The sequence below is a fragment of the Haliotis cracherodii genome, unplaced genomic scaffold (genome assembly GCF_022045235.1).
Source record: "Haliotis cracherodii isolate W230 unplaced genomic scaffold, xgHalCrac1.p SCAF_3, whole genome shotgun sequence".
In the NCBI taxonomy this organism is placed as follows: domain Eukaryota; kingdom Metazoa; phylum Mollusca; class Gastropoda; order Lepetellida; family Haliotidae; genus Haliotis; species Haliotis cracherodii.
Window position 1 is genome coordinate 31,965,821 of NW_027266286.1, and position 15,667 is coordinate 31,981,487.

At 41.4% G+C, this 15,667-nt stretch overlaps 1 protein-coding gene across 1 annotated transcript in view; it reads left to right on the forward strand.

Moving 5' to 3' along the window:
- The first annotated feature begins 7,828 nt into the window (after positions 1 to 7,828).
- The window catches only part of LOC139474279 (ras-related and estrogen-regulated growth inhibitor-like), a 74,149-nt gene continuing 66,310 nt past the window's right edge, over positions 7,829 to 15,667 (forward strand). Inside the window, exon 1 of the mRNA XM_071257225.1 lies at positions 7,829 to 8,073. Within this exon, the coding sequence (XP_071113326.1) occupies positions 7,983 to 8,073 (91 nt within the window). The 5' untranslated portion in view covers positions 7,829 to 7,982. The remainder of the gene's footprint in view (positions 8,074 to 15,667) is intronic.

Sequence of the window (15,667 nt, forward strand, 5' to 3'; positions counted from 1 at the left end):
GAGCTGAACAAAGCTTTGTTTCATACTCAAGTATTTAATAATGTTACAATATTTAAAATGTAATCAATGGTTCATCTATATTGATATAAAAGTGTGAACAATTACACAATTTCGAGAAACTTGTTGCTATTTGTCCAATTTCTGTGTGAGCACCTCATGACAAAATATCTCCATGTTAATATGTTTGCGTTTTTATGAGGTAGCGATAACATGTTCCCATTTTATGTGGTTTATTTCAATTAATTAAATCATTTATGATAATCTCGCTATGCATGTGTTTTTTCTTAGTAAAGAGATTGTATTTTTTCGCCACTGTCATCACTATTCCACCAAATGCGGCGGTAAAATATTCAAGCTTTGTCAATGAATAACGATCCACGCCGTCAAAATACGATGCCACACAATCTAAATATTGCTGTCCTATTTGTACCCGGAATCCCCAAGGGATTTCAACCCTTACATACTAGTATATAGAGGTTATCACGCGAGTGTGTTTGGGGATGGTTAATATCCTGCATTAGGAATAAACATTGTATTTAGCGAGCCTTGGCGAGCTAAATACATAGTGTTTATTCCTAATACAGGATATTTTACCATCCCTAAACACACAAGCGTGATAACCTCTTTATCATATAATGTGATTCTTCCATTCTGTGCTTGAAAATCGCTTCCCCTCACTCACAAACATTACCTAAACATTGCGAGTTTTCCTTGAATGCGCGCATTGATATTTATTACGTCACAGGGTAGGTGATGTGTCAATCGGACAGTGACAGTAGCCAATATAGTTCAAACTGAAATCTGTTTCTTATACAGTGGCGAAGCAACATATACGCAAAACAACAATTGTTTTTACTTGCCTTTTGCGACAATCCATCGGTCTGTCCGCTAGAGTAACTGCCCTTTGTCAAAGGGAAGCTACTCTAACCCTAGTCTATGAGACATCACGGCCAGTGATTTTTCACAGTCAGCCTGTTCTGTCATAACGTTAAGAAGTGTAGTCAGATGTATACACAGCGCCAAAACGAAACAAGGTAACAATTCATACATATTTCGCCTAAACCCAACTATTTTTATTTGTGGAAAAGGTTTCAAGCCGCAGAGGTCTACAAGCACAGATATGGCTTCTGATCCCGCTTGGCTAGGCCTAGTGCCCTCGCAAAATTGTTTCGAAATTTATATCTCCAAAGTTGCCCAAACTTATAAAATGCCTTAGTTACGTTGCAGTTCGACACTGACTTTCAGTATATAAGACTGTTTTTTTTAAATAATTGAAGCAATTATCCCTGTAGTTTATCCAGATTCACGATGGTTAATTCTGACTCGATCGCCGAATGACAAGTGCGACGCCATGTTTGTTTATAAACACTGAAAGTAGTCCCTACTTGACCTTTGATATTTGCATCTCTATCCGCATATGACCCCAACGGATATCGTTTTTATCCGTTGGCTTTATCCTGCCGAGAAACCTACCCATTATATGATAAATGTTCTTATGTGATATACATAAAAAACTTTAAAACATTACTCAAATAATTATTTCCCAATGATAATTGAGTATCCAAATATGTGCACAGTCCTGGCTTCCCCCAACAGGCAAGCTGACACGCCATGATAAAACTAAAATAGTGTTGAAATCCACATAAACATAACCCATGTAATGTTTAATTAATCAAGATAGTCAATAGTGCCCGTATCAAAGGATATGCCCCTCAAATGACAGATTACGCGTGTCAGAACTAGCCAGAATATGTCTAAGTAACCAAACACCAACGTGTCCATGTATATAGAAGCGTTTTCATTTTACCCGCCAATAAATCTGTTATCTCAAAGATACAATTATGTGGAAGTGCATGTTTTATTACACTAGAGTCAGATAATTGGGTTTCCTAAATATAGGTGGATAGTGTGACGATCATACGATGTTGGCCGCCGCTGTCATAAATATTCCAACTATTTCACGGCGGCTTGTACATATTCGACAGTACACAACGGTTCGCTTTCAGGCTTACTTATTATTCAAAATGGCTGCAATCAATGACAACATTAATATTGAGGGTGGCAGTGGTGATGTCCTTCCGGTTTCCAAACTTCTCTTAAAACAACACATTCTGTCAGGCGTAGAACAATAGAGGGATTATCTGGACCAGCAAACAGAAGGGGTGCTCAGTGTGGACCGCAATGGTAGCTTGAAGGCAACGGCTGAAACCAGTCTCTCAGATACGCCGACCACCCGAGGGACCGTCACTACACCAGGTGGAACGATTTCCAGCATAGAGTGATCCCTACTCCGAGGACGTTCCTTGTTTACAGGGACCGTCACTACACCAGGTGGAACGATTTCCAGCATAGAGTGATCCCTACTCCGAGGACGTCCCTTGTTTACAGGGACCGTCACTACACCAAGTGGAACGATTTCCAGCATAGAGTGATCCCTACTCCGAGTTCATCCCCAGCTATCCCCAGAGTTCCGCACCACAAGGTCAAGGAGGGTGTCAGTCAATTTGCTGGGAAATCCTGACCTAAATGGGAATTTTGGATTTAAAAAACTTTCGTAATACTTTTCATGGAAGAATTTGACATGGATGCCATTTTCCTAATCTAATACTTGATCGACGTGAGAATTTCGTACAGAGAGTTAATTCCGACTTGCATGGACTCCCGAAATTGGTTTCAGAAAACGGTATCAAAACGAAACTGATACTTTGTTTTCCGTTGAATGGACTGACGTGCAGTTTTATACAGGGAAATCGTAGATTTATTCAAAGTCTTCGTTTGTAAGACAGCTGCATTTTGGAGAATGTTTTAATATGATTTGTTTGTTTTTGTTTAACGCCGCACTCAGCAATATTCCAACTCTATGACGGCGGTCGGTAAATAATCGAGTCTGGACCAGACAATCCAGTGATTCATCATGAGCATCAATCCATGCAATTGGGATCGATGACATGCATCAACCAAGTCGGCGAGCCTGACCACCCGATCTCGTTAGTCGCCCCTTACGACAAGCATAGTCACCTTTTACGGCAAGCATGGGTTGCAGAAGACCTATTCTACCCCGGATCTTTACGGGTCGTTTCAATTTGAAAATGTCTATGGGTGTATTCAAGAATTTGACTAAAATGTTAGTATATTAGTTACTCACGTGACTAGCTGGTGTTGACTTCGTTTTAACTTGATTGGTTCGAAAATCGAACACGTACGTGTTTGAGTTTATTCCCTTTCTGTCAGAAGGCTTTGAACGATTATTAAGATATTGAGAAGCGTTCGTAAAATATGCGTGCTTTCTCCATGTTGGTCACACCCATCCTCAGTACCGGGATGCTACATAATGTCAAGACATACCGCAGTAAATCGAGAGGTTGATGGCCTCATACTTATTGTTTTGTGTCATCTCAGGTTTCAACATGAATATGAAGAATCTTGGAAGGCATAGCACCAAGTTCGACTTATTTGTTTTCGGGTATGCAAATTGAGAGTGAGTATGGTTTTACGCCGCTTTTAGCACTATTCCAGCCAATCCAAGGCGAGGGACACCAGACATTGGCTTCAAACATTGTACCCATGTGTGGAATCGAACCCGGGTCTTCGGCGTGACGAGCGAAGTTGCTGTGACAGAGACTGCGAAAAATGAGCAGTGAGAAAGTACCTGTTTAAAACGGATATGTCGCCAAGGGAAATGCACGAAGCTATAAAGCGCACGGCTGTCCTGTATAGTCAACCTGTTAAGACAGCGTGGCGGAAGTAGCACACACTATTACACATGGTCTTGTCGTCGTGTCGCGCCTAAAACACAAGAGGACAGCATTGTTTAAGCTGACCGAGGTGTCACAGATCAGCATATCGCTGACAGTAGTGGGTTCACATTGGTGTCAGTACATTCCATCTTTACTGACACACTCCACATGAGCGACGCGTGACCAAGATAGGTACCTAGGCTCAACATATCCAGGTATCCTTGACCAGATGTAAGCGAACTGTAACCCAGGACGGGATCTGGGTCCATCACGGAGTCACATAATGCCAGAGTAAAAAGTGAACACATTTTGCCTCATCCCCATCAAAGAAATATAAGCGGGGGCGTCAGCTGGCAAAGTCAAGGCTTCAGCTTTCTGTGACAATGAGGGGATAATAACGATGGACGATTTTCTACGAGATCGGAATGCTTCGTGTTAACCTTTTCGAGACTGCATGAAAACGCATTCGGACTTACGCTTTCGCGATCACCCGTGAAGATCCCAGTTAGAAAAGGTCAACCCATTCTTGCCCTAGGAGGCGAATATGCTCATCGTAATGGGCAACTAACGAGGTCGAGTGGTCAGGCTCGCTGACTTGGTCGATGCATGTCATCGTATCCCAATTGAGTAGATCGATGCTCAAGATGTCAATCATTGGATTGTCTGGTCTAGACTCGATTATTTACAGACCACCGCTAATAGCTGTAGTAGTGATGTGTGCGGCGTTTATCAACAAAGAAACAAACACGTTCGCAACCTCGCAAGCGACGCTCTGAGTGGTTAACCTGTAATGCGATGTCCTCAGATCTTTGTGTAGCTTGAAATTGGTTTTCTAGCACTTACCGTGTTCAAAGGTGACGGTATTGTTCAGATATTGTGAAGATCAGTGGGATGTGATGCGATGCAATGACATGTATTCCGTTATCAAGTCCATGTTTAATATCTCTAGTTACAAAAAAACGAGCGTACAGTTCCAATTCTCCCAGCTCAGTGATTACAACATACCACTCATCCGTACTGGGGTGAAGTGTGTCACTAAAACAATATCATGTAAGTTCCTAGACCTTGAGTGACACACGAGCATGAGACTCACGCTAGCAGCCATCCGTAATTCTTTTAGCATGTGGCATGTTTGTGTAATGCGTCTTGTAGTGCAACACTTGTTGACGACATTCTTCGTCTTCATATGTAATACACAACCAATACATCCGTGGTCACGACATCTGCAGTACGTCAGTGGTCATTGCATTAGCATTGCATCACCATCGCATCAATAATCACGACGTCTGCAGCACGTCAATGGTCATTGAATTAGCATTGCATCAGTAATCACGACACCTGCAGTACGTCAATGGTCATTGCATTAGCATTGCATCAATAATCACGACATCTGCAGTACGTCAATGGTCATAGCATTAGCATTGCATCAATAATCACGACACCTGCAGTACGTCAATGGTCATTGCATTAGCATTGCATCAATAATCACGACATCTGCAGTACGTCAATGGTCATTGCATTAGCATTGCATCAAGAATCACGACACATGCAGTACGCCAATGGTCATTGCATGACCATTGCATCAGTAATCACGACATCTGCAGTACGTCAATGGTCATTGCATTAGCATTGCATCAATAATCACGACACCTGCAGTACGTCAATGGTCATTGCATTACCATTGCATCAATAATCACGACATCTGCAGTACGTCAATGGTCATTGCATTAGCATTGCATCAATAATCACGACATCTGCAGTACGTCAATGGTCATTGCATTAGCATTGCATCAATAATCACGACACCTGCAGTACGTCAATGGTCATTGCATTAGCATTGCATCATTAATCACGACACCTGCAGTACGTCAATGGTCATGACACGTGTAGTATGTCACGGTGAAATGTTTAGTTTAGACATGCAGGAGATGGTGTACAGGGAACACACACATTATTCTGGGTGCTGAAAAAGGAAACCGTTTCAGTTTGAACAAAGTCACAATAGATACTTGAAGACAAGACAGTTCATACACTATAGACACCCATAGTAAAATATGTTTCACGCCGCCTAGCACCTGTCCTTACGAGGTTAGGGCAAGCTGACGCCGGTTCACAATACAATTCGTTGCCTTGAAATATAGACACTGATAGACATTCTACTAAATCTGAACAATTAAGATTATTTGTTATTTAACAGATGGCCACGTCGTCTAATTCGTTCTGCACCATTCCGTTCGCGTGGGTTTATGAATACTATTCAAATAAGCGTTAAACCCGACTAAATCACTATTTTTAGAGTGAGTGAGTGAGTTAGTTGGGTTTAACGCCGCTTTTAACAATATTCCAGTTATATCGCGGCGTGTCAGCTCAATGTGGGAGGAAAGCCCGAAGTGATGCAGGTCTCTGACGTTTACCACTTCGGTGAAACCCACGAGCACGGATATGGTGCTGACAAACCTAGAAACATATTCGGGGAGAACCGGCATTCGAACCCACAATCATAGATTTCTAGCGTGCCCAAAGGACGAAACTCTGCACAGCAAATCGCGAAGCCTTAGACGTCTGGGCCACCCGTTACACCACTATTTTTAGAAATATGTTATTATCATTCTGTTCGAATGTACGTTGTGAATGCCGTCGTGACTTTGAGAACATCATTATTCATCCATGTCTTTGTCGTGACATATACTGAGTGACCTGCGTGTATCCTTGGCGAATTCTAAACATGTTTAAATAAAAAGGTGGGTCTTTTCTAACAATCATCAGTCGTTGCTCTTAGTCAACAGCTTCATTAAGATACTTAAGATCCCTGGTAGAATAGCAACCCATGATTGCCGTAAAAGGCGACTATGCTTGTCGTAGGAGGCGACTATCGAGATCGGGTGGTCAGGCTCGCTGACTTGGTTGATGCATGTCATCGATGTCTATCAATTGCGTGGATCGATGCTAATGATATCAATCACGGGATTGTCTGGTCCAGAATCGATTATTTACCGACCGCCGTCATATAGCTGGTATATTGCTGAGTGCGGGGTTAAACAACAAACCAAATCATTAAGACACGTGTCTAGTATGATAAACGAGTTCGAAATGTTTCGAAGATGGAATAAGGTCATTAATAGGTTATCAAGGACAACTAGCTATATCGTGCTCCCTACATCGTAATCCAATACGTAATACGGCTTGTCGCACTTGGGAGACCATATATAGAAAGCTGGTCCCAGGACAACAAATTCGGCGAATTGCAGGTATAATACCACTTGTTGAACTGTCTGGTTCCTAACGCATTTAACGATCTGGTTGTGGACTGTAACAAAGAAGAACATGTAATTGACTCGGAGCAGTGTGCAGCAACGTTTTCCTGTGCAATAGTCATTTTCCAATACCTTGGGTGAGTGAGTGATTAAGTTTGGTTTAACATAGGCTTAAACGGTATTTCAGTTATATCACGGCGTGTCAGAATGATGTGGTAAGAAGACCCGAAGTGATGTCAAATAACCGGATGTTGACAGGCTATTTACATACAATGTACTACTCTGTGTTTCTTCAGATGGCAAGCTACTCCGCTAAGGTGTCAACAGTACCATTCACAGTGGAGACAAACAATCAGTAATGAAGATAAGTGCATGGTACTGATCACATATATGGTGGTCATCTGTCCTACTTTTAATAATTTCTCGAGCAATCACCTGGGCGAAGAGTTGACCATTCAGGACACATTCTACTGACAAACATTATAGAGAGCGTGTAGTTTTTCATTGCTCTTGTAAAGCTCAATGCATTGTGTGTTTCTGCTTTCAGCCCAAATACTTTATATTCTGATCTGTACCAGGTACCAAATACACACGCTTAGAGACATACATTTCTGATTTATTGAAGTTATCTATTTCTCACGTGTCTCATTGCCACTCCCGTTCCTGTTCAGTCAAACAAGCAAACTGACTGATGTTATTTTACGATTCCGATGTCTGCCTCAGTTGCCGATTTATGCCTGCCTGCATCAGTTTGGTGAGAAAATAGTATTCTCCGATTCAATCAATGCGGTCAAACGGATACACAAGACTTTCTTCCAGCACAGAGACTAGCCGGTGTTTATTATGGGGCTGACGAGTCAATTAGGTAATAACAGCGACCACCACATCAAAACAAACAGCTGCGCAGCGAATGCCGTCAGTTTAGGCGAGTAGACGAGATGAGCGGATATCGTCTGCTTCAGTTCTGCTAACTCCGTGCACGTGGCGGAATATGGACGATAAAGCACACGGCCCCCGCTACGGCAATGGGGGGAAAGATGTCAACATAGCTGTACTGGGACTACGTGGTGTCGGCAAGTCAGGTAGGTGGCGTAATGCAATCTAATAATCTGTTACCATGTCTGCACTTAGATGCCAAATCTGATCTGTAGTGCAATTCGATGTCAATGATACCATTATGTCAGAAAAACCAAATCTCTTACATGTTCTTTGACTTTTATTAAAAGCATTATATTTTAAGATGCTATCTGCTAAAAATAATAAAACGAATTCACCTGCATTAATCAAGTCTTTTGATGTACCATGCTTTGGCGCCTGTTCAAATGATAAGAGAAGCTATTGTTAGATGCATAGACGTATCGGAAAGAGTTGATGAAACGTTTAGGCTTTTCTAGAACCAGCAATTACAAAACAAGACTATTGTGTAGAGCTATTCAACAGGTGACATTCTCAGTAGGAGGGTACGCAACCAGCAAATAATTATATGGAGAGCAGGACCCTGAAAGTCTATTATGTAATGTCCAAAAGATGCAGCAGTACTGAACTGACAAGCAAAAATAAAGAAAGTATACACTTGAAAATTGTTATTTATACGTCAGTAGACTGAAACAGTCGCCGAAACACTGCAAACGTTAGGTCCAAAACACAACTATAATACCCGTATCAAATACAACACCATTGAATAACCATTTCTGGTTTGTTTCAGTTCTTAGCTACCATCAATCATAGGTTTCTTTTACCTGGTAGGTTATTGTACGTAATATTGTAATGACACTCCGGACATTCATTGTATATCCCATATATCTACCCTGTGTTCGTGTGAAAACATTTCCCACTATGGAAATAACTTAAGAAGGTAGTTTTTTCCGATACAGATTGGGAGATATTGATCCTATTTCCGTTGAACGTAAAATGAAAGTGTTTATTATGGTAGTCGTCATCAACATTGTCATACTCTGAAGTGAAAGGTGCCTTTTTCTGATGCTATGTGATCATTTTCCTTCTCCTGTAGTATATACAAACAACAATCGATAAAAGTTTGCTTTGTAAGACAGCCTGCACATGAAACACTGATTACATGGCTTATCGGTGGGCGACTGGAGGGAGTATTTATTGGAGGTAGTGAACCATGTTCTTTCTCCTAATAGGCCCGGTCATTATCATATTCAAAAACTTTCCAAGCAGAAGATTGTATCAGCGTCACACACCCGTCTCTAAGGACTCTATGAACAGATTCATATTGGACGATGAATAGAACATTAATCATTCATTGCTGTTCTGGTATATCTGGTAAGTCCCCTGAGGTTGAGAGCGGAAGACTTCATCTCCTAAACTAACTATGAAAAGATCGCTCCATGTCACGACTGATGTGGCCCTTGCTTAGTATTAACTGCCTCCTTGGCAGCAAGTCTCTTATAGCCATTTATCGTAAAGGGCAGCTGAGATTGGATTGTGGTCTTGTTTGCATCTGCGTCTTACTGTTCCAGGTGAACTCTCTTAGACCATTAGAGCGTGTATATAGCATGATTGACGGCCCCTGTCACGATGCTCAAGTAGGAGTGTGGTTTATGCCGACATGGCCATTATTCAGCCACATCACAGTGGCTTGTGATAGCTGAGCCAACGAAGGCCAGCTGATGTTGTAAGCCGTCTGGGTATGATTGCACACTAAGTCGGTCACTCTTCCTAATTACTGTTTTACAGATTAGAAAAAAAGTATGCAGCACAGAGGGTTTGGGGGGTCCTGGACCAGTCGGGCAGGTTAGGCTCATCATCAGAGCAGGGTCCTTGACCCATCTACACGCAGCCCAGACATGGAGTGGGACTTCTCACAGGAAGCGCTGCCGTGTCGAACCCACCCAGAACTTTTCGAAGAATGTGAAGATTTCCCATCACTGCAGCCTTCTGCATTACCGAGATTGTCAGAAGGGCTGTATTCCTGGAAGCAAATCCGGGTACTCTCCCAGTGTCAGTCAACAGATTGGGAGGTACCAAACCCAAGGCACCGAGAACAACAAGTCGGACAACTTGGCACTTGGGATGCACGCATGACATTTCGAAAGCGAGGTCCGCATACTTGCCATTATTATTAGTATGTACAGATTAAAAACAAAATGCAGCAAAGGGGGTTTGGGTGATCCTGGCACAGTCAGGCTGGCTAGGATCATCACCAGCTCAGGGCCCTTGCCCTCTACACGTAGCCCAGACAGCAAATTGGACTCCAGGGAAGCGCTGCCTAGTCAAACCCACCCAGAACCTTTCGGAGAATGTGAAGACTCTCCAACACTGCAGCCTTCTACATTACCCAGATTGCCAGAGGGGCTGTATTCCTGGTAGCAAACCCGGGTACTCTCCCAGTGTCAGTCAACAGACTGGGAGGTGCGAAACCGAAGACACCGAGAAGAATGGGGAGTCGGACAACTTGGTCCTTGGGATGCAATCGTGATTTTTCAAAAGCGAGGCCTGCATACTTGCCATGTTTTTCCTGAATCTTGTCAAACACATCACTGTCAAAAGAGACAGAAAATTCAAATTCAATAAATTATTATTATTATTAGAAGTAGTATTAGTAGTAGTTGTAGTAGTAGTATAGTCGCTGTATTCCCATTTTAATAGTCTATGTTTCAAAGTGTCTAAGAATCAGTTGCACCCCCTTTTCCCCAGCAGCCTGGGTGATACATATGCTCTTTAGCCATCATTAAACTTCATTGTTAATATAGGTCACAATATAGATTTCATTTAAAGTCGAATTTCCTCACCCGGTGTGTCGATACGATCTAATGTAGTTTGACATTGCAGACAGGCAACCCACTTGTTTGAATGGCTGTTTCAACTTGGTCGTTAACTAAGCCTGAAGGCCGACAGTTTGAACGCCAGCAAGGGTGCTAAGGTGTGCCATCCTTAAGTTGCTTAAAATCATTGTTCCATTGCTTATTCACTTCTCTAAACGTATCACGCTGAATAATTTCTAAAATCTCTGAGGGATTTCTCAGAATAGATATGTTTACACAATCAAAAACTGAATCAACAGAAACAGGTGTATTGTTCTTTCTCGACCATCTGTTTGTCCTTTATACATTAAATAGCCAAAATAAACAGTAACCGGTACCCAACCAAGTAGACCGTTATACGATTTACTAACAGTGTGTTGAAGATGATCTCTATTTGTTTACACTGACACTTTCATAGCTTATAAAAATTCTTCTGTTATTCTCTCTGCACATTTGATCAGTTAGGCTTACTGTCCCACGCTATTACCCATCTTTACAGTATTGCGCTAGTCGTGCCTGGATTACTGGTACGGGAAACTCTCAAACACACGAGAATCAGAATCAGATGTGGCCCCTACATCTGACAGTTGGCGGCAGGAATTAATTCCCAGCATTAGAGATACTCTGGATGTTACTGTCGGTAGAGAACAACACTCGAGATGGAACTATCAAAGGCGTTCGTGCGTGTGTCTTGAGCTTTGAAATTAGCTGACATTATATAAGATGGACGTACAAGGATGCTATGGAGACTATGTGTAGTAAATAGATTTTGACGTTTGAGATTACGGAACTTAAACTATGGCCTAAGTTTCTCTGATGTAATAAGTATAACATAAACAGCAATAATTAAATGTCACCACATGACACCACGTATCCTGTCATGTGTCCGAGCACTGGACATTTCCACAAGCAGGTGATCATTTTGAGTACACAACCTCTGTGCATGAAACACCACGCACAGCCACGAGGTATGGGATACTGTAATTGTATGTATAATCTACTCTCGTGAATAACTAGTTTTAAAACTTAAGAACGATAAGTGCTTCACGATACTATTTGATCACGAATAGACGTCATCTGCAACTATATCAACGTTACGTAAGATGATGTTTTCGCAATGTTACATTGTAGTTTGGCATGGTTCGGATGGCACAGCCATCACATAGGTGGCACCACTCAAGGCACAGTCGTCTTCAGCGGCCCAAGTCTTTATGCAGAGACGTGTTCCTAAGATTGCCAGGATCCTATTAACGTGGGTTCGAGTCCATTATTCTCCCTGATCATGAACCTGGGTTTATCAGCTCCGTTCTCGCGGGTATCACTACAAATAATAATTTACAAGTGTTGTTCCGGTCTTTGCATTCACATTCAGCTGGACGTTACACAACTGAAATACTGCTGGGGGATGTCTCCCAACTCGCCCACTCACTCACTCACTCATTCACCATCTACCTGCCTGTTATATTTGTGTTCAGTGTTCTTCTGATGCCTACGTATGCCTATTGATGAACACCTGTTTACTCATTTCATGACGAGACATAACACGAATAGCTCTTGAAACGTCTTGATCATTGCATACTAATAACGAACTGTGGAAATATTCTGTATTTGCACCAAATAGCAAGTTCCTCATCCAAATAAAAAGATCCATCATTGGCGACGGTACAACAATGGCATTAGCTCAATTCGTGCAAAGAAATGATAGTTTGTTGTTGGAACTCAACAAGACACTTCGCACATTGTCATCAGATTTGACAAGTTTAATGATTTGGTTGGATGGTTGGATGGTTTGTTGTTAAACGCCGCACTCAGCAATATTCCAGCTATATGGCAGCGGTCTGTAAATAATCGAGTCTTGACAAGAGAACCCAGTGATTAATATCATGACAAGTTTAATGAACCATCCCTGAATCAACCAGTTACATTGCGGTTTCCATCGAATCCTAGCTCCATGTTGTATTGGTGCGGGGCTTTGATGTGTACATGAAAATGAGAATGTATGTATTTTTGTTCTCAGCGTAGGTCGTTCAGTGTCTTATGTAGGGCTTGAAATAGACACACATGTGAAGAACGATAACAGGTGTGTAGCTATAATGAAAGTAACCCGGGCCTCAATCGACATGCTTTTATCACAGAGCTCGTTACTTACGCCAAGCGTTATCATGACATCTATAGAGGCAGGAACAATTAACAGTTGAAAGACAATCGTTCCTTCTGATGAACTTTGGCCAGAGAAAATTCAACTGGTCTTTCCTTTAAAGCTGTTGTGAATCCGTCTTTGAATTGTTTCTTGACATCCATCTTCGTCTCGTTGGTGGTATTATTATTATTATTATTGTTGTTGTTATTGTTATTGAGCAAATGTGTACGTGATGAAGAATTTTGGCCACGTTTAGCAATTGTCCAGTAGTCTCAAGGCTGGAGACGCAACAAAGAAAGACTTCACCTGTGTAGTACCCATGTAGGAATCAAAACCGGATTTCTACGCGAGCATTCGAACCACTAGATATAGACTATACTACAACCCATCATCACGATCGCCGCCGTGATATATTATACCGGTAATACGCTTTAACGCTTCACTCATCCTCACTCATTTATCATTGGTTACAATATTTTCATTGGAAAAACAACGTTTCAAAAATGTCACCAATGAATATTATAGCAACTATTCATTCACTATAACAGTTATTGTCGCTTTAAACTTCTGTATTTTTTTATTTTGATATAGAAAAGACCAATACTGTGAACATATCTATAAATACCAGTGTTGAAATGTTAACGACCACTTCTCATGATGACCATCGCAATTACGGGAATATGCTCTTGATGTTTATACCGTCTACGATTTTTAAAGGCTCCGACGATTGATACTTTTTACACGTTTGTAGCAACGAAACCGTTTGATCATTCGTCGGTTACGATACTCGGTGTTATTTTGAACAGTTCATGTTTCATGAGATTTATATTATTTCAGTGTAGACTAGACTGTTAATTTTGAAACTGTCACATTGTTAACCTCTGTGACAAGCTGGGGCCCCTGTTGAAATACAGACACCACCAAACACAAACTATTTCGTATAAATAGGATAGAAAAGCATTGCTATAAGACCATAGGTGTTGAAGTTCATTTAAGCTTCATGTGAACTCATCGACGTTATCAGTCGAAGTACGTTCAAAGGAGTAATAATTACTTCATAAAATACAGCTGCTTGATCAGTTAAATGATATAGGGGATGCGTCAGGTAAGCCACATGCTGAACTATTTGTCGTCACTGTTCAGACATAGAGTGTTTATTCCATGGAGGGTAATTATTATTCCTGGAACTGTACAATTATCCAGTGATAACCTACTGATCGATTGTTTTAGTTTTAAGCTTTTCAAGTTTTAATCTCCGTGATCAGTACAATTATTATGTAGTAAATTAGACAATAATAAAATTGTGAATATCCGTTTACGATGATAGATTACAATAATAAACTGGTAAAGAATAGTAATATTTATGTTTGACACTATACGACTAGCTCCCGCGTGAGGACCCAGACAACACTACAAGTGTTCTTGTAGTTCCTATAACTATTGGATGACAAGCTGCGACATTATACCTCAACATAATCCAAACATGAATTGCTTACAAGCTGTTGGGATAAAGATATTACCATCGTGACTTCGAATCCAGTGGTTGATATCATAAATAAAAATCTCTGAAGTCGCGGCAAGATGAGCCTGGAGGCTACACGCTCCTTATTGTTGTCAGATCCGACGACAACCATGACGTCCTGGAGACCCATTGATGCCCGAACTATCCATGGATGCGATTACCTACAAACTAGTGTGATGTAGTTTCAGTCTGCCTATGCAGAGTAAAACACAAAACACAGTTCAAGCACTGACAATGATGGCGGATTACCAAACTCTCACACAGGGTCTCGGCTACAGCGTCCTATACGCGTTCTTCAAGGTCTAAACAGAATGCCTTTTCACTGACAAGTAACGGAAGTCTGGATTAATGTGTAGGCTATTGGTTCATTGATCTATGAACTTTGTGTTTTTGTTGTTGCAAAACTCTGGAATGCGTTCGAAATTGTACATTTTTTCTGTTCATCTGACCATGTTTAACCTCAGGTTCACACGGTGGTGATCACATGATCGAACATAACCTTTATATAAGCATATGTGTATTGACCTCGACCTTCAAGTAGTGAAGGATATTTTATCCGCTTGCGGACACCTGTGCCATGACTGAAATTCATTTTGATAGTTAGTATCAACTTTCAAACATGTTGGGCCGATAAACATAATATACAATTCCACTTTTTGAACCTCCGATAGAAAAGTAAATGAAGAACATTCAATTTCTTGGGAAAGTAGTGGTCACATGGTATAGCTCCGTGTTAGCGTAACAGTGATATTGACAATCTTCTAACTCGCTGGCATTCTTCTATTACGAAACCCACATCTTCACCAAGTCGTATATCATACTGGACACACGCACATGTCACATCGGATGACATTCTGTGTCCAGATGTTCCCTAATGAACACCTATACTGGCTAGTTGTCTGAAAAGGTCACGCCACAACAAATTGATATTTATGAAATCTATTTCAAGTCCAGATGAGTGACCTGTTTAAGCGACGACTTAAAAGTTCGGTTTGTGTACATGGCGGACATTTGTCTCTCGTCAGATACAGGCTTTCGCAGCAAACATAAATATTTATCTGTCGTAAGGTAGGCAATTCACAAAATGGATTGTGAATCCGTCAGATGTTTTCTGTTAACGTCAGCCTGTCTCAGTCAGGGAATTGATTCTGTTCTGACTACGTGCTGTCTGCGAGTACAGAGACATGCCAGTGTGGAACAATCACAACATGGCTGTACTTCAGAGCCCTACTGACGAAGAGTCA